We start from the raw sequence: 23,641 nt of genomic DNA, 5'->3' as shown, positions 1-23,641 counted from the left end.
TATAAAGTTTGCAGTATTCAAGCACAAACTGTTTCACTTTTTGCAATGAAAGACTAGACACTGCAAACCTCAATAACTATCTTCCTTTTTGGCTGAGGGGGTCCTGAGACTGAATTGGCTGGCACTCCAATTAATGGAATTGTTTTCCTTTCACTTACAGTGATGCTAGAAAGTTTGTGAATCTTGTAGAACTTTCTCTATTTCTGCATAAATATGACTTAAAAGGTGATCAGATCTTCAAGTCCTAAAACTAGATAAAGAGAACTCAATTAAATAAATAACACAGAAACGTTACACTTGTTCATTTATTTATTGAGGGGAAAATTTATCCAATTTTACATGTAGTTGTTGAAAAAAGTATGTGAACCTTTTCTTTCAGTAACCGGTGTGATCCCCTTGTACACCAATAACGTTAACCAAACCTTTCCGGTAACTGTTGATCAGTCCTGCATATCAGCTTGGAGGAATTTTAGGCCATTCCTCCTTACAAAACTGCTTCAACTCTGGGATGTTGATGTGCTTCCTTGCATAAACTGCTTGCTTCAGGTGCTTCCACAACGCTCAATAGGATTAAGAGCAGGACTTTCCACAACACTAATTTTCTTCTTTTTAAACTATTTGGTTGTTGATTTACTCTTTCAGATCATTGTCTTGTTGCATTATCCAACTTCTATTAAGCTTCAGGTGACAAACTGCTACCCTAACATTCCCCTAAAAAGTATCTTGATCCAAGCATAGGAATGAATATTTCTGCCAAAAAGTTCAACTTTTATCTCATCTGTCCACAGAACATGGTAGAACATCCAAGTGGTCCTTTTGCAAACTTGAGTGCAATATTTTTTTTTGGAGAGTAGTGGTTTCCTCCATGGTGTCCTTCCATGAACACCATTCTTCTTTAGTGGTTTTCATATAGTGGGCACATGAACAGAGACTTTAGCATGTTCTAGAGATTTCTGCAGGACTTTTCCTGTAACTTTGGGTTCTTTTTCACCTCCTTCAGCATTGCATGTTGTGCTCCTGGTGTGATCTTTGCAGGATGCCCACTCCTAGCGAGAGTCGCAACAGCACCGAATTTCCTCCATTTGCAGACAATTTCTCTTACTGTGGACTGATGAACACTCATCAGCTCTTTAGAAATGCTTTTGTAGCCATTTCCAGCTTCATGCAGCTCTACAATTCTTCTTCTAAGGTTCTATGATCAAGGCATAGTGCACATACACTATCTATCTTGAGAAGAGCAGGCTCTGTCAGGAATCTGACTTTGTGTGTCTTTTTTATAACCCACATCTCCAATTTCATCTCATTGGCTGGAACACCTGAATCCTAATAACATCTGTAGAAGGCATTACCCCAGAGGTTCACACACTTCTTCCAACAAATACATGTATTATTGGATCATTTTTCTCAATACATAAAAAAACATAATACTTTTTCATTTATGTTATTTAATTAATTTGGTTTTCCTTATCCAGTTTTAGGACTTACATGAAGATCTAATCACATTTTAGGTCATATTTAGGCAAAAATAAAGAGAATTCTACAGGATTCCCAAACTTCGTAGTACCACAGTACAATGACTTCACCAGCCTTACGGCTTACAGATGCAACGATTAATCATGCTGCAAGGATGGTTGTCGCTGACTTTATTTGGTTAGGGGCCATAGTTTGAATATTCTACATTTACCAAGGCCAGATTAGATAACAAGTTTTTGTTTCTAAAGAATGCTACAAAATAATTAGCAGACAATATGATACTTTTATGCCTGTTATTACACATATTCCAGATTATTTAGTTCATCCCAGTTGCCAAGGTAGAATTTGTCTCTAAACTCTAAAACAGCAGTCCAGACCTTTAGAATATAAATCAAATGTGAATTAACCAAGAGACAACAGCTTCCTATTTCATCATACTGCAAAAACTCGGTTCATAACAATCAGTACCATTCTATTCTGAGTAAAATGTGTTAATGTGTTAAATCTCTTCGTTGTGCTGAAGAATGAATATGATTTCACAATTGTTGATAATTTTTTTAAGTATCAAATGAACATCCATAAATACACACAGCTACACCACTTCCTAAATTTATCAAAACAGTCTCTTCAAAAAAGTATATTAAATTTGACAAAAACAATTTGTCTTTATCCAACTTTCATTTGCAATCTTGGATTAATGCAAAATACTTGCCAAAGCTCTTTATCTTAATTTAAACTTAAAATTCTAAAAATAAATCAAGTAATGTTACCTCATTATACTTAAGCATGTCTTGCATTGTCAGTGTATAATCTTCTGGTAGGTGGATAATAATGTTTGATGCTATTTCAGCCAATTCACCGTTTATTTGTGTCTCCTGCAAATCAGCTAGCTGAAACCAACAATTTACAGTTTTGTAATATATAACACTAATATTTTGTCAACATGCTTGGAAAGTAGAGCCAAAATAAACAAAACGGGTTGCATATTTGATCACTATCTTACAAGAAGAATATGGAGGCTTTGGAGAAAGTTCATGAAGGCATTAACTGGGTTGTAGGGTATCAGCTCTGAGGAGAGGTTGGGCAAACTTGCACTGTATTCCCTAGAGCACCAGAGGTTGAGGAACTCCCTGATACAAGTGGATAAAAGTATGAGAGGCATAGATAGGGTTGCTAGTTAAGAGTATTTTGCCTATGATAGAAATGTCAAGTGCTAGAAACTACAGCTTTAAGATGAGAGTGAGAAAGTTAAAAAATTACATGCAAGCATTTTTTTTTTTTTTACAGAGAGCATGATAGATTCCTGGAATGTGCTGTTAAGGAAATGGGTAAAGCAGGTAAGTCAACAACATTTAAAAGCATCTTAGAAAGACACATGAACAGTCAGGGAATAGAGGAATACAACACAGGCGCATATGCCGTTTGAACTGGTATCCTGGTTGGCACAAATATCATGGGCAGAGGGTCTAGTCCAGGGCTGTAATTCTATTTATATTTTACAGAGAGAATACACCTGTATGAAACTATGGCAAAACTAACTGAGAAAAACATCAAATGGATCCCAAGTTTCAGTAATCAAAACATGAATACAAATGCAAGGGATCTAAGCAAAACTAAATACTGGCTAGGCTCATTTGCAGAACAGTGCTCAATTCTGGGCAGGAAAAATATCAAGGTCTCAGGGACGAAATGGATTGCAATGCTCCAAAGATATGGAATTTTAATTCTTTGAAGACGTCAAAGAAGCTAAGATTGTTTTGTCAGAAAGGGTAAAAGGTAAAGAAATTTAACAGAGGTTAACACAGGTATTCAAAAGAGTAAATAACTAGATATTATTTCCAGTGGTAAAAGGATTGATAGCCAAATTACACACAGGGTAAAGTGATTAATGACAAAACCACAGTTCATTGTTGGCAGTGAATGACTGCGATCTGTTCTGCAATAACTGTTCATGTAATAAATACAGACTTAACTTTTTTCCTGGTATTGAAGATCAAAGGGACCTAGTGCACCTGCATGGCTTTCAATCTACCTCCACTCAGTCAACACAGCAGGAGTGTGAACTAGTACGAGACACTACAAAATTATAAGATAGCCTTTGCCCCGCAGGATCTATCTCTCAGTGCAATATAGATCACTGAAAATGTCTTTCAGTGCACAAGTCATGGAAGGTGCTAGGAAGCTACAAACAGCAAGAATAAACTCTATTCATGGTTTACTACCTCAAGCCAAAGGTGAAACTAGCATAGGTAAGTGACTACTGAACAAATAAAGCAAGGTCAGTGGTAAATGAAAAATTAATCTTCTGCTTCCTCCTTTTTCATTTTTTCTGGTGGGTTGTATGTAACACTAGGAAAGGCAGGAACTAATTGGTGGTGAACCACCTTCCTGAAACACATCAGTGGTGCTTTTGCAGAAATTCATCCTTGTTATTCATGTTATAGTGGGGACATAAAAACAAGGATATAACGCTGAGGCTTTATAAAGCACTAGTGAGGCCTCACTTGGAGTATTGTGAGCAGTTTGGGGCCCCTTAATTAAGAAAGGATGTGCTGATGCTGGAGAAGGTTCAGAGGTGGTTCTCAAGAATGATTCTGGGAATGAAGGGTTTATCGGATGAGGAGCAATTGATGGCTTGTCTCTTTACTCGCTGGAATTTAGGACAAAGAAGGGGGATCTCATTAAATCTATTGAATGTTGAAAGGCTCAAAGAGAGTGGATGTGGAGAGGATCTTACCTATGGTGGGGGAGTCTAGGACCAGAAGGCACAGCCTCAAAATAGAGGGATGTCCATTTAGTACAGAGATAAGGAGGAATTTCTTTAGCTAGAGGTGAATCTATGGAATTTGTTGCCACAGATGGCTGTGGGAGTATTTAAAGCAGAGTTTGATATGTTCTTGATTAGTCAGGATATGAAAGGTTAAGGGGAGAAGGCAAGAAAATGAAGTTGAGAGGGAAATGGATCAGCCATGTTGAAATGGTAGAGTAGACATGATGGGCCAAATGGCCTAATTCTGCCCTTATATCTTATATCAGATTTCTGTCTAATGATGAGGGCTTTAAGAATATTCCTGAATTGTTCTCCTCTGTCTAACTGTAATCTCTTCCCCAGTGTTCTGAATTTTATCTATACCAGGAGTCTTGTTTCTGGCATTGGAATGATAACACTTGCACAATGCCAGAAATGTTGGCCTGGAAACAGCACATGGATGTTAATTCATGATCATTCCAATGAAGTTGGAGGTTTTTCCAGAAAAGTATTGGTGGTATTTTTCCAGTCCTTTGAAATCCCTGCACTAGGTAGTCAGAGAACAGGCATCGCAGCTGCCTGGTAGACCATAAATTTTGTGCTAGGTTTGAGCTCTTGATCTTCAAACACCCTTCTCCTCAATCAACCAAAGACCGCTGGGATTGTGAAGCAGACAATAAATGTCATCCTCAATGTCTCCCTTTGTCCAGGGGTACTTTCTGAGATATGGAAGGTGGTTCATGTTTTTCATAGTCTTTCTGTGGACCTTTATTGTAAGAGGGTTCTGTGATACAACTGAGGTGGGCTGATAAAAGAATTTGGTCTCATGGTTGTTGAACGTAAAGGCCTCTGTCTCATATGTATCGGTGAATGGATCAGCAATATCTAATTCAAAGCAATATGTAAGAAAACATCATTTCAATACTACTGTGGCTCAGGAGACCTTGATTCTGGTGTGTAGTCATTGTAGGTTTAACATAGAAACAGAGAAAACCTACAGCACAATACAGGCCCTTCAGCCCACAAAGTTGTGCCGAACATGTCCCTATCTTAGAAATTACTAGGCTTACCTATAGCCCTCTATTTTACTAAGCTCCATGTACCTATCTAAAAGCCTCTTAAAAGACCCCATCATATCCGGCTCCACCACCGTTACTGGCAGCCCATTCCATGCACTCACCACTCTCTGAGTAAAAAATTTAACCCTGACATCTCCTCTGTACCAACACCTCAGCACCTTAAACATGTGTCCTCTTGTGGCAACCATTTCAGCCCTGGGAAAAAGCCTCTGACTATCCACACAATCAATGCCTCTCATCATCTTGTACACCTTTATCAGTTCACGTCTCATCCTCCTTTGCTCCAAGAAGAAAAGGTCCGAGTTCACTCAACCTATTTTCATAAGACATGCTCTCCAATCCAGGCAACTTACTTGTAAATCTCCTCTGCACCCTTTCTTTGGCTTCCACACCCTTCCTGTAGTGAGGTGACTAGAACTGAGCACAGTACTCCAAGTGGGGTCTGACCAGGATCCTATATAGCTGCAGCATTACCTCTCAGCTCATCAATTCAATTCCATGATTGATGAAGGCCAATACACCGTACACCTTCTTAACCACAGAGTCAACCTGAGCAGCTGCTTTGAGTATCCTATGGACTCAGACCCCAAAATCCCTCTGATCCTCCACACTGCCAAGAATCTTACCAATAATACTATATTCTGCCATCATATTTCACCTACCAAAATGAACCACTTCACACTTATCTGGGTTGAACACTATCTGCCACTTCTCAGCCCAGTTCTACATCCTATCAATGTCCCACTGTAACCTCTGACAGCCCTCCACACTATCCACAACACCTCCAACCTTTGTGTCATCAGAAAACTTACTAACTCATCCCTCTACTTCCTCATCCAGGTCATTTATAAAAATCACGAAGATTTAAGGGTCACAGAACAGATCCCTGAGGCACTACACTGGTGACCGACCTCCATGCAGAATATGACCCTTCTGCAACCACTCATTGCCTTCTGTGGGCAAGCCAGTTCTGGATCCACAAAGCGATGTCCCCTTGGATCCCATGCCTCCTTACTTTCTCAATAAGCCTTGCACGGGGTACTTTATCAAATGCCTTGCTGAAATCCATATACACTACATCTACTGCTCTTCCTTCATCAATGTGTTAAGTCACATCCTCAAAAAAATTCAGTCAGGGTTGTAAGTCACAACCTGCCCTTGACAAAGCCATTAGCTCTGAAGAATTGCTCCACCAATAAGAACATGCACAGATACTTTCACTAAATTATACTAGAAAATGGGTCTTATGCTCAACACTCATAAGATTAAGGTCCTGTACCAAATAGTTTCCACTGCACCACATAGTTCAGATGATAAGGGTCATGGAAGACCCTGGAAGTTGCAAGTTATCTCCTATATCTCCAGATCCACTTCTTGGAAAAGGCAGATATCAGTAAGATTCATTGCACCTAGTGTAGACTTTTCTCTGTTGAGGAAAGGGCATTTTTTAGATCAAAACTGCATATCTAACTCAAAATTTAAGGATTACTTGACGGCAGTGACACTTGCCCTTGCATATGCTTCTGGGACGTGAACTACATGAACAAGCATCACAAGACACTGAAAAAATATTCAGGATAAATATGAAAAATAATGTCTTCAGTGATACAAATGTTTGCTTTGCAATTAAATTAATATAGATCACATTTCTTCTTCACTAATCTATTACCCACGATTATTCAAAAAATTTAAAGTTTGAGAGGAACCTACTTACAGTCTTTAAAAACATGACTAATTCATCTACAGCTGTATTCGCATCAGAGAAGAATTTCTTGAGTGTCACAGATGACCAATTCAGTAAAGTGATTCCTTGTCTCAGAATAGACTCAATCTAAAGGAAAGAAACACAGGAGATTGAATCAGAGCACAAGTATGCTTCTTCAGCTGGTTTACTATTATCTTTATTATATAATATGCATATTAGACAAATAATCTTGTACTAATGCAAAATCTAAAGCATATCATTAAAGGTACAAAGAATCAGATATAGTGTCATATATCATCTACAGGAAAAGAAACAGAATTGATATTTCAAGTTGGTTTCTCAATAGAACTGAAAATAATAGTGACCACACAAGTATAAAGTGGGGGAAAGGAGAAATGAAACAATGCATGGGATAGATTTAATTCTTTAAGAGACTGGACAAATATAATTTTTTTTCCTTTGGATCGTCAAAGGTAGCTTATAAAATTATGAGAGGCCTAGATATGATAGATAATCAGTTTTTGACCTGCTGTAGATATGCAAACGACCAAAGGATATTGTTTTAGGATGAGAGAGGGAAAATTTAAAGATTTACAAGGCAAGTTTTCTTTTCACACTGAGTGTGGTAAGTGCTGGAAGCTGATACAACAGCAACATTTAAGAGGCTTTTAGACAAGCACATAAACATGAAAAGAATGAAGGGATATGGATCACGTGCAAGCAGATAGGATCAGTTTAATTTGGTATCACAGTCAGCACAGACGTTAAGAGCCAAAGAGCCTGTTTCTGTGCTACGATCTCTGACTGAATGGAGAACAGGTGTGATTTAAAGGTAAGAGCAGAGACGAAGAAGTGCAGGTGAATTAACTTCAGTGAGTGAGTAAAAAGAAATCCAATAAATTTTCTGTGGCTCTCTTATGCAGAAACTTCTTAGTGGCATTAGACATAAATTCCCAGACAATAGGTTAAGACAATAAATATGAACTATAGAAAGGCACCATCAAAAAGATGGTGCTAGTGAACCACGGCAGAATTCCATGGGCTACATACTTCTAAATATACCTCACTGAAACCTGCATCATGCAATTTCCCTTTGAGCAATATACTTTTAAATCAATTTCATGATCCACAGATTTCATGATCTTATGAAGAACTCTGCAGACTTAACTCTGAATGAATGCACCATGGCTGTCACGGACTTTATTTAAACAGTTGTAAGTGAGTGTGTCCTCACAAAATCTGGTTGGGACAGAATCTCTGGATGAACCATAAGATTCACAATTTGCTGAGGGCCATATCAGAATTATACAAGTCTAGTGACCAAGTAAGTTACAAGAGGGCCAGGTACAATCTATGGAAAGTCACCTTATGGCCAAGGTGGTAATTCCAGTCAAAACTTGAATCAACAAAGGATGCTTGACAGTTGTAGAAGGGCTTGAATGCTAGTACCGCTTACAAATTAAAATCAAGCGACATAGCTGATGAAAAGGCTTGAGCACAACGCCTTCTATGCTTGTTTTGACCGTCAAAACATGGAGGAACCATCATGAGTTCCCACAGCTCCCAATGATCCTATAATTTTAGTCTCAGAGGATTACATTCAAGCAGCCTTCAGGAGGGAGAACCCATGAAAAGCATATGATCCAGACAGGTTACCCAGCCAAGCACTAAAGAGTTGTGCTGATCAACTAGCTGAAATGTTCACTGAGATCTTTAACCTCTTGCTCTGGCAAACTCAGGTAACCACATCTTCAAGCAGACTTCACCTATACCATGCCTAAGAACAGCATAGTAACCTGCCTCAATGACCAACATCCAGAAGGACTTACATCCATAATCAGTAAGTGTTTCGAGAGGTTGGGGATGAAACATATGGACTCCTGACTGAGGAGTGACTTAGATCCACTCCAACTTGCCTACTGAAATAACAGGTCCACAGCAGATGCCATCTTACTGATTCTTCACTCAACCCTGGACAGCAAAGATGCAGACATCAGGATGCTCCTTATTGACTACAGCTCAGCATTCAATACTATCATCCCCTCAAAACTAATGAATAAGCTTCAAGCCCTTGGCCTCAATACATTCTTGTGCAATTCGATCTTCCATTTACTCACTTGCAGACCCCAGTCAGTTCAGATTGGCAACATCTCCTCCATGATCTCTGTCAGCACAGGCGCATCACAAGGCTATGTGCTTAGCCACTTGTTTTACATTTATGACAACAGCTCCAATGCTGCATTCAAGTACTGTCATAGGACCAATCAAAGATGGTGATTAATCAGCATATAGGAGGGAGATTGAAAATCTGGCTGACTGGTGCCATAACAACAATTTATTGCTCAATGTCAGCAAGACCAAGGAGCTGATTATTCACTTCAGGAGGAGGAATCCAATCTAATTAGGTGTAAAGCTAAATTACTCAGACTCGCTTATTAACTAAATACTAAAGACAATGACACAGGAGATTCTAGAAATCCTGAACATAACAAAATAACAGGTTCCATCAATCTAATTCTATTCATTTTAGTAATACAGTTTTATTACTCACCTTTTTAATTTTAGGTGCAATTAACATCAAAAATTCAGAAGGAATTCCTTGACACACACTCTCAAATTTTTGAAGAACGTACTGATTATTGGAATAAAAAAAACATAATTGAAAGAATAAAATCACAAATCAATATTAATTTGAGTTCACTAGAATAACAATGCTGAAACTGACATGACTATTACATCAACTGATAAGTGGCTATTACAATCTCCAAGAAAAGGAGCTTTTTTCCTTCAGGAAAGCAATACTAAATTAAAATGCAGTGAAGGGCAGTGGTTAGATTGAAGATGGAGATCTAGAAACTGGTGCACACTATGCTTATCTTTAAAGTTCTTTGTAACTGGATCCAAAAATGTCAGCCTTGGTGATGTGAATATAATTTTTGGTATAAGGACATACATGGAGTAAATCTCAACAGAATGAATATATGCATATGAAGTGCCTGTCACTTTTAGTGAACTTTTTTGATTGTTTTCCATACAATATTCTAGGGCTCTTTAAAGTTCAATCTTTTGCATCAAAGACTTCTTTGCTGCTTCTCCCCAACGATTAACCTAGCTCCAAACATGGCAAGGTTTAGAATATAGAACCATTGCTAGTTCCATTTGTCAGCAAACAAAACAACTGATCATTGAGTTCAGGAAGGGGGCAGTGCACATGCTCCTGATTACACCAATGGTGCTGAAGGTGAGGAGCAAACATCACCAATAGCCTGCACTGGTCCAACCACAAAAGATCCCATGGCCAAGAAAGCTCAGCAGTGCCTCTACTTCCTCAGGAGGCTAAAGAAGTTTGGCATGTTTGTTTTAACCCTCAATATTTTTATTGTTGCACCTATCCAGGTCCATCATAGCTTGGTATGAAAACTGCTCTTTCTATGATCATAAGAAACTACAGTGAATTGTGGACATATCATGGAAACTAGCCTCCCTTCCATGGACTCCGTCTGGACTTCCTGTTGCTTTAGTAAAGCTGTCAGGATAACCAAAGACCCCACCCACCTGGGCCACTCTCTTTTCTCCCCTCTCCCATCAAGCAGAAGATACAAATGCCTGAAAACATATACTACCAGTACCAGGGACAGCTTCTACCCCGCTATTTGAAACTCAATATCCACATCATTAGGTACAGCTGTGCACCTCATTAATACAAATAAATAATCAACCAATCATGTGTCAGCAATTCAATACGTAACAACTGACACAGTCAAGAGATTCAGTTGTTGTTCAGACCAAACATTAGAATGGGGAAGAAATGTGATCTAAGTGACTTTGACTATGGAATGATTGTTGGTGCCAGATGAGGTGGTTTGAATATCTCAGAAACTATTGATTGCATGAGATTTTCATTCACAAGTCTCTATAGTTAGAACATAGAACAGTACAGGCCCTTCAACCCACAATGTTGTGCTGACCCTTAAACCCTTCCTCCCATATAACCCCCCACCTTAAGTTCATCCATGTACCTGTCTAGTAGTCTCTTAAATTTCACTAGTGTATCTGCCTCCACCACTGACTCAGGCAATGCATTCCACACACCAACCACTCTCCGAGTGAAAAATACCTTCCTCTAATGTCCCCCTTGAACTTCCCACCCCTTACCTTTGTGGTAACTTCTACTTTACAAAAAGACCACTCGACAACTTGACGGCCAAAACAGCATCTTTATCTGGGACGGCAAATGATATTTATAATACAGAGGCTTCCAGGTACCTCGTGCGGCCTGGGTGGGGGAGCTATATACAATGCATACTGGGAGTAAAAAGAGCAGAAGTAAAGACACCGCTAACCCCAGATCCCGCCTCTTGCTACCAACAGCTTCCTAATTAGTATTAACTTACTTTTAATAATACTCACATTACAACACTTCTCCCCCTTTAAAATCCAACATTCCCCAAATATAGAAGAACTGGGAAATAAAAACAGTGGTATCGTTAGCCACGGGTTACCAATACAAAAAGACCCAAAAAAAAAGGCAAATTCAATTCAATCTAACAACAAAAGAAACTGTCCGATCAAAGATTCAGTCTGCAGGAGGTTTGCCAGGGCACTGCGATCTACGCACTACTCCCGGTGACCCAACAGGCACCGCTGGTGAGGACGTTTTGGGTGGATCTAGAGTTGGGGACACGAGAGGGGTCTGTGTGTCCGCGTGAGAATGTCCATCCTCTTCAGGGGACTCTGCCTCCTCTGCCAGTGTGTCTCCTTGTAGCAAAGTCACTGGTGGACATACTTCCCCAGTAGTCTGTCTCACCATTGGAAACTCCATGGAACTGTCTACCTCTGAGCCGGAATCATGACGCAGGTGCACATGGTCCTGATGTCTGTGGAAAACATGCCTATCAGTCAGCTTAACAACATAGGAGACTGGACCACTCTGCTTAAGAATAACACCAGGTAGCCATTGCTGATTGTTTCTCACATAGACCTTGTCATCCAGTTCTACCTGTCTCTCTTGCGTATGTTGATCATGTCCCTCCTTCTGCTCTTCCTGCTTTCTCTCCACTTTTGCCTTCATGTCCGGGTGCAGCAGGTCCAATTTTGACTTAGGCCTATGCCCCATCAGCATCTCTGCTGGAGTGCATGCAGTCATAGTCTGTGGAGTGAGGCGGTATTAAACAGCAAATGTGAAAGCCGGGTACTAAGACAGTCCCCTGTCATCCACTTCAGGCCTTCCTTCACTGTCTGAACAGCCCGCTCAGCCAAACCATTTGAGGCTGGGTGGAAAGGGGCAGCCCAAATGTGACGAATGCCATTCTGCCGCATTAACTCACCGAACAGCTCACTGGTGAACATCCGGCCATTATCATTGACCAGAGTGTCAGGCAACCCGTGGACTGCAAACATTTGCCTGAGTTTGTCCATGGTTGAGGGGGCTGTGATGTTGCTCATGATGTGAGCTCTGATCCATTTGGAATGCGCATCTACTATTACAAGAAACATCTGTCCCATAAAGGGGCCAGGAAAGTCCAAATGTAGCCTAGACCAGGGGTAGACTGGCCACTCCCATGGGTGCAAAGGAGCTGGTGGTGGCATGTTCTGATTGGTCTGACATTGCGTGCATGATTTTACCTTGTTCTCCAGATCCTGATCCATTCTTGGCCACCAGACGTAGGATCTTGCCAGGCTTTTCATTCGAGACACCCCTGGGTGAGTCTCATGAATTTACTCCACAATCTGTGAATGGCCAGGGGGAGGCATGATGACCCTCGCCCCCCCAGAAAATGCAACCATCCTGCAGACTCAGTTCCATCTTGCGTTTGGCATAAGGCCTCAGTTCCTCTCCTTCCACGACTCTGGGCCAACCTTGTAAAAGGAAAGTCTTGACTTGAGATGGGACTGGGTACCTCTCTGTCCATTGCTTGATCTGGGTCGCCTTTACAGGTGTCGCGGACAACCTCCCCAATGTAAACACAGTCTCTGGAGGCACGTATATAGTAACAGGCGTCTCAGGTAAAGGGAGTCGACTCAGCGCATCAGCGTTTGCATTATCCCCACCCCCTCTGTACACGGTAGTATACTGGTAGGCTGACAATGTGAGAGCCCAACGCTGTATCCTAGCTGAGGCTAGCGGTGGGATACATCTGGTCTCCCTAAAAAGGCTCATCAGTGGTTTATGGTCCGTATAAATTGTGAATACATGTCCATAGAGGTACTGATGAAAGCGTTTGACCGCAAAAACAATGGCCAGACCTTCTTTGTCTAGCTATGAATATCCCTTCTCAGCAGTCGTCTGGGTACATGAAGCAAAACCAATAGACTTCTCTGAATGGTCCTCCACTACATGTGAGAGAACCACCCCAACTCCATAGGACAAAACGTTGCAAGAAAGGGTGATAGCCTTGTCTGGGTCATAGTGAACAAGCAGCTTCACTGAGTGCAGGAGTTCTTTCATTTTCTTGAAAGCTTCCTCCTGCTCTTCACCCCACCGCCACTTAGTGTCATTGTGAAGTAGCTTATACAGTGGGGCCAAAACCTTTGAGAGGTCCGGAAGAAACTTGCCATAATAATTCACCATGCCCAAAAATGATCTGAGTTCAGTGACGCTCTTGGGGCTTGGGGCCTCCTTGATAGCTCTCACCTTTTCCTCCACTGGGCTGTAATCTTGTGTCCCAGGTGGGTCACACTCAGAGCCAGGAACACACATTTTCCACATTTCAACCGCAGCCCTGCATCTGACAGCCTCTTCAGCACCCGTTCTAAATTAGCCAGATGCTCCCCCTCCATGGCTCCCGTGATCAAAATATCAAGATACACTGCTACATGCGGAATCCCCTGCAGCAAAGAGTCCATTGTCCTTTGGAAAATGGCGGGGCTAGACACCACTCCAAACACCAGGCGATTGTATTTGTGTAATCCCTTGTGTGTATTGATGGTGACGTACTCCTTGAATCCTCGTCGAGCAGCAGCTGTTGGTAGGCGTGGCTCATGTCCAGCTTTGTGAACAGCTTACCCCCTGACAGGGTCGCAAACAGGTCATCCACCCATGGCAATGGGTAGTCCTCCAGCTTAGAGACCTGATTCACCGTAAGCTTGTAGTCCCCACTATATCCTCACTGTTTTATCTGCCTTCAAAACTGGAACAATAGGAGCCACCCACCTTGAAAACTGGATGGGCTCAGTGATGCCCAGCCCCTGTAAATGTTCCAGCTCTCCCTCAACTTTGCCTTTCATAGCATAGGGCACTGACCTGGGCTTAAAAAACGTGGTGTGGCCTCAGGGTCGACATAGAGTTTCATGGTCACGCCCTTCAGGGTGCCCAGCTCACCCCTAAAAACGTCACTATACCTCTGCAGAATGTCCTCCATTGTGTGTGCATACTTAATTTCATGCCAGTTGAGCCGGATTTTGTGAAGCCAATCACAGCTCAAAAGACTGGGCCCACTGCCCTTAGCTATCACCAGCCTGGCTTCAGCCTTCTGGCCCCCGGCCGAAATATCCACATACAACACCCCTAAATGAGGTATGGGCTGCCCCGTATAGGTCCTGAGTTGGAGCTTAGATGGTCTGATAGGAGGCAGGTTGGACCCCCATGTCCTCCTGTAGATCTCTTCACTAATGACTGACGCAGTAGCCCCTGAATCAATCTCAAACTTTATGTCCTTTCCCTTGACAGTGACTGTGTCATAATATGGTTCAGCTGGTCCCTCATCCATTTCCACCCCAATCATGTTGTAGGCACACGCTGCCTCTTCGTCTGCTTCTCCTAGGTGGTGTGTGGCTGCCTGAGTCTGTTGAGCTTTCCCCTGCCCAGGCTTAACCTCACCCTTTATGCTCCTGCACTTGTTAACTAAATGTCCTTTCTTGCTACAAGCTCGGCAGACAGTATCTTTGAATTTACAAACATTTGCATAGTGCGTTCCTCCACACCGAAAACATTCCAACCGCTTTTCCTGTCTACCAGTCTCCCTCCTGACTTGAAGCACTGCCGTCAACTGTGACCCCCCCCCCCCCCATATCCTTTCTGTATATCCTTGGCATTATCAGCAGCAATCTCCATGCCTTGAGCAATCCCTAGGGCTGTCTTGAAAGTCAACGGTGGGGTTTCCCCCAACAAGCGGCGTTGTACGGCAACATTATTAATGCCGCATACTAATCTGTCATGCAGCATGTCATCCAACATGGCTCCGAAATCACAATGCTCCGAAAGCTGCCGAAGCTCGGCCACAAAATCACCCACAGACTGACCTGGCTTCCGGACACAGCTGTGAAACTTGAACCGTTGAACTATCACCAAAAGTTTTGGATTGTGGTGGTTCCCCACGAGCTTGACCAGTTTGTCGTATGGAATTTCTCCCGGTTTCCGCGGTGCAGCTAAATTCCTTATCAGCTTGTACGTCTTTGCCCCACACACACTCAGGAGAATAAAGCGCTTCTTAGCCTCCTCAGTAATTCCATTAGCACGGAAAAAGTGGCCCAACCTTTCCTCGTACTCTGGCCACTCCTCAATTTGCTCGTCGAACACACCGACCGTTCCGAACGCAGCCATCCGAACATGAGGCTCCTCACCCGCTCACAGCTCCTGATTGAAAACAGGGCTGACCTGTCCACAAAACCAGTTTACCTCATCGCCAAAAATATGTGGTAACTTCTACTTTACAAAAAGACCACTCGATAACTTGATGGCCAAAAGAGCATCTTTATCTGGGATGGCAAATTATATTTATAATACAGAGGTTTCCAGGTACCTCATGCGGCATGGGTGGAGGAACTATATACAATGCATACTGGAAGTAAAAAGAGCGGAAGACACCACCAACCCCGGATCCCGCCTCTTGCTACCAACAGCTTCCCAATTAGTATTAACTTACTTTTAATAACACTCACATTACAACAACCTTAAAGCCATGCCCTCTCGTATTGAGCAGCAGGGGAAAGAGGCGCTGGCTGTGCACTCTATCTATTCCTCTTAATATCTTGTATACCTCTATCATGTCTCCTCTCATCCTCCTCCTCACCAAAGAGTAAAGCCCTAGCTCCCTTAATCTCTGATCATAATGCATACTCTCTAAACCAGGCAGCATCCTGGTAAATCTCCTCTGTACCCTTTCCAATGCTTCCACATCCTTCCTATAGTGAGGTGACCAGACCTGGACACACTACTCCAAGCGTGGCCTAACCAGAGTTTTATAAAGCTGCATCATTACCTCTCGACTCTTAAACTCTATCCCTCGACTTACCCGTTTACACGGAATGGTACAGAAAACAAAACAGCTAGTGGCAGTTTTGTGGGTGGAATGCCTTGTTAATGAGGGGGATCAAAGTGGAATGGCCAGACTGGTTCAAGCTGACAGGAAGGCAACAGTAACTCCAATACCATATATTGCAAAGGTGGTGTGCAGAGGAGCATCACTGACAGCACAACACATTGAACCTTTCAGTGGATGAGCTACAGAAGCATACATACACTCAATAGCTACTTTAGTAGGTAGAGGAGGTACCTAATAAAGTGGCCACTGAGTGCAAGACTATTGCACTTTTCCCTTGTGCGACAGAGCCTTGACCTCATATGACCTTGTACCTTATTGTCCACCTGCATTGCTCTTCTCTGAAACGATAATGCTTTAGTCTGCATTCTGATATTATTTTAGGTTGTACTACTTCTACGCACCAATGTAAGGAATCCATCTTTCTGAACAGTGTGCAAAACAAACCTTGGTACATGTGACAATAATGAACCAATCTGTTGATAGTCAACAAAACTCAGGAGAAGAAGCCACCAAGAGGAGAAGAGCCGGACAGACATGAAGAAGGATCCCTTTCTGATCACGAGCCTTCTGGCAGCATGTCACTCATTCCAACCTGATTTGCCAAAGTAGCCATTACAGAGATTAACATTGCCTTCAGTATTTATGTACTCGGTATGAAACCGGTGACATTGACTGAAGAGCAGTGTACTATTCGAAAAGTAATTAGACAGGAAAAGTACTGTATAGAGTAGAATAAGAGTATAAGATTCTACGCCATTTTGTTAAGCTTTACAATCGCACAAAATGTCAAACAGTGAATGTGCAGTGCTTTGCTGCAAACACTACATCTGATCAATTGAAAGAGATTTCAGTCTCTTAATCTGTAATGGTTAGTAACACCAAGTACCTTTATTATGAGAGCAGCCATGTATCACCCATTCTCTGTCAGCCCTTCTTTAACCTCAACAAAATATGTCAAGAGATGAGTCAGTACACAGACAGCCCAGCACGACTCCACTATGTCTGCACCTAACAGAAGTCCAAATAGTACTATTCCCATTTGCCTGCACAAGACCACTACCTCTACATTTCCTGCTCATTTGTGTGCCTATCTAGATGCCTCTAAACATCACTACCACATCTGCCTCAACCAGGACCTTGACAACGCATCATGTGTAAAATAATGTACCTCACACATCTCTTTTAAATGTTCTCCCTCTCATCTTAAAGCTATTTGACATTTCCACCCTGGGAAAAATACTCTATCTACCCTATCTATTCATTGCTTTTTTTAAACTTTCTTTCGAGTCTTTCATCAGCCTACGACACCACAGAGAATACGATTCAGATTTGTCCAACACTTCCTTACAGCTAACATCCTGTAATCCAGTCATCGTCTGAATGAAGTTCATTTGCATTTTCACATTCTTCCTGTAATGCAGCAACCAGAACTGCTCATGATACTCCAAATGCTTTGACTGTACATCTCTTCCTGGATTTCATATGCCGTAGTGCAACACGTTCAAATTAAACTGTCCACACTTCTCTGTTCATATTTCTAACCTAGCTATATCCTGCTGTATCCTTTCATAACCTTCCTCACTAGTCACAAGTCCAACAATTTCTATATTGTTTGCAAAGTTACCAACAGACTCATCTACATTTTCATCTAAATCACTTTATAAATCACAAACTGTTCTATTCAAAATTATTTTAAATAATTATCAGCTCCAATGTAGGGGGACTAAACAGTTTCCACAGAATGGCAATCTATGATCAGTGAGGTAGCAACAGATTGGTCCTTGGCCTCATCTTTTCACAATCTATATGAATGGTTTGGCTGAGAGGACCTACCTGCCATTTTTACAAGCTTGCTGATAAAACTAGAAACAATTGTGAATAGAGAGAAAGATGTAAAGAGACTGCAAGAGGATAACAACAAGCTGAATTAGTGGACAATATAACATGGGAAAATGTGGCATTATCTATTCTGATGCACAAAACAGGAAAGCTGAGTATTTATTAAATAGTGGGAGATTGGACAGGGCCTTGTTGAGATTGCACCTAGAGCAACTGTGTACAGTTTTGTTCTCTTTGCCTCAGAAAGAATTGAAAATGTTTAGGACTGCCATTTGATGCAATACTAAATAGATCGGATCTATTCTTTCCAGTTCAGTTTAAAAAAAAATGAGAGGCGATCTCATGAAGTGTATAAAATTCTGAAAGATCTTGAAGACTAGATGCAGGGAGTATTGTTCCCTTCATTGGGGTGTCAAAACCAGGGGCAGGGCATTTAAGACTGAAATGAGAACTTTCTTCATTCAGAGGGTAGTAAATCTTTAATGTCTTCTCTCCCTCCCCCCAAGGGCTATGAAGGCTCTTAAAGGCTTTGTCTTATTTAAGTCAAATGAGAACAATGCTAAAAATCGTATGATGTTGGAAAATTAACTGTAAACTTAATAGATGGCAGAGCAGGTTCAAAGGAGAAAGTGGCTCACTCCCACTTCTTTTTCTTGAGCTCTTAAGTCTTATGTAAAAATTTGAATTCCCACCCAATGTCATAGAACTTAAACAGATATCTTTAGATTCTTGGTCCAACCCTCTGAATTACCATCCAATCAGATCAGCAACTGATATTTAGAAAATATAGAAGTGCGACTCAGGATTCTTAGGCCCGAGTACCTTACTTGGAAGAGAAATTAATGCAAAGACTTCATGGACTGGAACCCAGAGTAATAAAATGTAGAGTGTGATGGAAACACAGTTTAAATTACAATGAAGTTAACATCTGCTATAAGGTTTTGTCATTCTATCAAAACAACATCAAAATGGTGGGCAATTATATCTATGTAGAAATTACATTTTACACTTCAAACTCATGAGGTCTACTAAAAGCCAATATGGAAGCAGAGCTAAATGGCCGTCCGTACTGTAACAATTCTGTAACTGTAACTTCATAAATATAACTTGCCTCCAAAGAATTATAGTTGGCTATCAATGTATTCTCATTCTTCAGCAAACTTTTAGCGATCTCTGGCACCTCCAGGCCCATCTTTAACAAGCATTTAGCCTCTCGGAGAACTTCAGTAATTCTATGATCAAAGTTTAGACTCATTTTTCCACTTTCTGGATCATGTACCAAAAGAGGTATTTGCAGCACTGTGTGGAAGATTAGTTTATAATCATCAGATAATTAATGTAACTGTTGCAATATCTCACTCAAATAAATATAGACTGCTTATAGTAAGAATTGATTTTTATACAAGACATCAAAGTAATTCACTTCAAGTGGCCATAAATTATTTTGAACTCGTTAAGCAACAACTAATGGGAGGGTCCAAGAATATCCTCAACCTTAATAATTGCAGGGGACAGCATATGTACCTGCTTCTATGATTTCCTCTGGTGAACCCTTTCCATATATCCACCACCCTCTGTGCAAAAAAAAACTTGTCAGTCAGTTCCGTTCTAAATTTTCCCCTCTAACTTAAACCTATGGCCTCTCATTTCAAACTCGCCTACACTAGGAAAAGATTATGATCATTCACCTTATCTGTGCCACTCATGGCTTTAAATGCCTCTGTATGGTCGCCCCTTAGCTTCCTATGCTCCTGAGGAGAAAAAGCCCCAGCATATATACTCTCTCCTTGTAACTCAACCTTTCCAATTCTAATAACATCCTTGTGAATATTTTCTGAATCCTTTTCAACATCTGCACCAAACACATTCTTCGCCGCCCTGTTGTCACCATTTTCAGGGAATTTTGTATTTGTACCTCTAGGTCTTTCTGTTCTACATCGCTCACCGAGGACCTGCCATTTCCTGTCCTAGTTTAACTTCCCTAAATACGACATTTAACTTGTCCAAGTTAAAGTCCATTGCGATGCCATGGTGTCAAGTATATTAAAGCTAGGATTGGAGTCCAAAGGTTCACTAAGTTAATTTCTGTCATTAGAGGGGAGATTAATCTGATTGGGCCGATGCTCTCATAATAGAAGAATGAGGGGTGATCACAAATGTTTAATAGGTTTGACAGGTGATGTCACCATTGCAATCTTGGAAATGAGGTTGCCAATTCATGTGTAATAAGAAGACACAAGAGAAGCTGCTGAAGCTGGAACAAAAACTAAACTGCTGGAGGATCAATAAGTCAAGCAGCATCTGCAGAGGCAAAGGGATGGTCAATATTTCCGGCTGTGACTCTGCATCAGGTCAGGTTCATATAACAAGTTTCCACAAACAACCAATAACATTGCAGAATCTAATTTAATGGCTTTGAGTGATATTATTAGCCAGGGCACAGGGAATAACTGCTCTGCTTCTCCACTGTAGATATCACCAAGAGTCAGCATTTTTGTTTTTTATTCATCTAAACCACGGTTCTTACAATAGAGCAATCTCTCACTACTGCAATGGAAATAAATTTTAATACAAAAAAATGTATACTTACCATCAAACTCCCATATATATTCCATTACATAAAAGTTACAATGCTAAGATCTACCAGAACATAATTGTAGCTTTGTGAAAATGAATCACTTACCATACTGCATGGTTAAAATTTCTTTCACCCAAGCCTTATAATACAGAGTTTCAAACTTTACCAAGACGTAAGCAATTTTGTTGTACTTTCGCACAATAGACTTGCCCCGTGGGCTTTTTAGAATGTCCGAATTTTTCTGTTAAATAAAACATTTTTCTTATAATACAGGGCTTGACACAAATCATTCAAGTTAGTATATGTAACTGAAAGTAACACATGAAAATAATTGAAATTCAGAAGGGATCAATGGCGAGCTGGCAACTGGATACAAAATTGGCTTCATGGAAGGAGTCAGGTGAAGGTAGTGGAAGGTAATTACTCAGATTAGAGGCCTGTAGCCACTGGTGTGCCACAGGGAGCAATGCTGGGGTCCCCTTTAGTTTGTCATTTATATTAACGATTTGATGTGAATCATGGGCAGAGCCTAGTTATGGTGGTGCTGAAAGGCAACTCCTTTGCTTGCATCTTTGGAAACAGCTTCATTTCCATCTTTAATACCTTTATTTTTCCCTTTCAGGGTTCTTTTGAAGACCCTGACCTGGAGTTACACGCTGACTACGTTTTTTTGTGGGAACGGAACCTGCTCTTGGAGTTTCACGATTGGCCGTTATTCGATACGCCAAGGATGCAGCCTAAGAGCTTAGTTCAGTGAGTTGTTTGTTATGCCTCCCCTCTCGCTGTGAAACGGTCTTGCACCCTTATTAAGGGGAGAGCCTCTGGTATATTGAATACCGGGTGAACGAGTTGTCTTTGGGGTAACTGCAAGTCTGTGTCTTTGCTGTACGCTTCAGTGCTCAGTGGTGGTTGCCAATGCTATTTTTTCTGGTGGGGGAGGAGGGATTGTTGTTTCACTGTTGCTTATATGAGGGAGGGGAGCTGGGGGGATTTTGGGGTTCTTACATTTAACTATCATTCATTATTTGGGGCCACTCCTGTTTTCGTGGATATATTGTATACATTTCTCTGACATTCAGTGTACTTCTAAAACCTTTGAATGAATGTGGCATAATTAGTAAGTTTATAGATGGCACCAGAATTAGTGGTGTCATGGACAGTTAAATTTACAACAACTGGGGGTGCGGGTAAAGGAATGGTAAATGGAATTTAACTCGGACATATGCAAAGTCTTGCATTTTGGGAAATTAAACCAATGCAGACATAATGGTATATAGTAGGACTATGTGTAGTGTTGCAGAACAGAGCCCTGTTACACTTGGGGTGAAGAAGGCATACATTACATTTGCCTCGGTTGAACAGAGCACTGAGTGTTATTTTACAGATGTATAAGGCATCGCTGAGACCGCACAGTATATTGTTTGCAGTTTTGACTGCCGTTCAAAATGAAATGAAAAAATGTAATCAAGCCCAACAGGGTGAAGAAAAGATTCACAAACATGTTACCCATACTGGAGGACTTCAGTTACACAGAAAGACTAGATAGGCTGGGGCTGTTTTCTGAGGATTTGCCTTGTATTGTCATTGGGTATATTTAAGGCAGATGCTGATAGATTCTTGATTAGTCAGGTCATGAAGGGATACAGGGAGAAAGCAAGAGATGAGGGCTGAGAGGGAAATGGATCAGCCATGGTGAAATGGTGGAGCAGACTCAATGGGCCAAATCCTTACATTTCTTTCTTGGTGAATAGCTAGTGCAGTGAGAACGAGTTCAGGGTCAATGATGTGTTCCTCATGTCAGATGTGGGAATTCTAGAAGACCTTCAGCTCCCTGATAACTACATCAGTGTGAGGTGCATGCAGCAGCAGCTCCTTACTGACCATGTTAATAAACTTTTCCTGTTCATGTAACTGCCCAAATGCATTTTAAATATCATATCTGTACATTGTACCTGCTTCCACCACTATCTCTGGTAACTCAGTCCTTCCACTCACCACCCTTCCTGTGAAAATGTTTCCACTCAGGCCCCTTTGAAACTTTCCCCCCTTTAAAAATATGCCTTCCAGTTTTGGACTCCCCTACACTGGAGAAAAAGCTAACTATTGGCCTTCCCGACTTTATAAACCCCTCAGCCTACTAAGTTTCAGAGAAAAAGTACTAGTCTATGCACCCTGTCCTTTATATCCAGCCCTCTCATCCTGGCAACAGCCTCATAAATCCTTTTTACACCCTCTCCAGTTGAATGACATTTTTCCAACAGTAGGGTGACCACAAAAATATGCAGTACTCCAAAAGTGGCTTTACCAACACCTTTCAAAGCTGTAACATGGCATCCTAATTCCTGCACTCAATATTCCTTCCACCTCATTAGAAGTGGTGGTAGATAAAATTTCAGAAAGTTTGGGAGATTGAGGGCTCTGAGGAATCTGCCAGAAGAGGGATAGAGGCCTGGGTAAGATCAGTGACAACCAGATTGAATGGGGAAACAGCCCTGAGGAATTAGGGGCGTTGCTGCTACTTCTATTTTCTTGTTCCGTGTTATTGGTCATAGGATATCGGGGGAGAACGGGGTTGCAAATAAATCAGCTATGATCAAATGGCAGAGCGGATTTGACAGACTGAATGGCCTAATTCTGCTCCTAGGTCTTATGGAACTGGAGCTGCAGCTGGATGACTCATGGCTCATACAGGAGACTGAGGAGGAGACAGACAGGATCTACAAATAAGAGTAGTAGTTCCCCAAGGCTGCAGGAGGCAGGTAGCTGGGTGACTATCAGCTGAGGTAAAGGGAATAGGCAGACAGTGCTGATCCCCTCAATGACTAGTACAGTATACCACTTTGGACACTGTTGTGGGGGGAGTGGCAATGACCCACCAGGGCAAAGCCATAGTGTCAAGTCTCTGGCACTGAGTCTGGCTCTGTGGCTCAGAATGGGGAGAAAAGGAATGCAGTA

At 41.5% G+C, this 23,641-nt stretch overlaps 1 protein-coding gene across 1 annotated transcript in view; it reads right to left on the bottom strand.

Moving 5' to 3' along the window:
• LOC132401347 (dynein axonemal heavy chain 8-like) overlaps positions 1 to 23,641 on the bottom strand; it is a 674,688-nt gene that overhangs the window by 515,471 nt on the left and 135,576 nt on the right. The window contains exons 17-20 of the mRNA XM_059983476.1: positions 20,792 to 20,927; positions 19,220 to 19,407; positions 9,558 to 9,638; positions 7,012 to 7,132 (exon numbers count right to left, since the gene is read on the bottom strand). Coding sequence (XP_059839459.1) covers positions 7,012 to 7,132; positions 9,558 to 9,638; positions 19,220 to 19,407; positions 20,792 to 20,927 — 526 coding nt within the window. The remainder of the gene's footprint in view (positions 1 to 7,011; positions 7,133 to 9,557; positions 9,639 to 19,219; positions 19,408 to 20,791; positions 20,928 to 23,641) is intronic.

The sequence above is a fragment of the Hypanus sabinus genome, chromosome 10 (assembly GCF_030144855.1).
Source record: "Hypanus sabinus isolate sHypSab1 chromosome 10, sHypSab1.hap1, whole genome shotgun sequence".
NCBI classification, from domain to species: Eukaryota; Metazoa; Chordata; class Chondrichthyes; order Myliobatiformes; family Dasyatidae; genus Hypanus; species Hypanus sabinus.
Note: the sequence above shows the minus strand (reverse complement) of the source record. Positions and strands in the feature narration are given on the sequence as shown.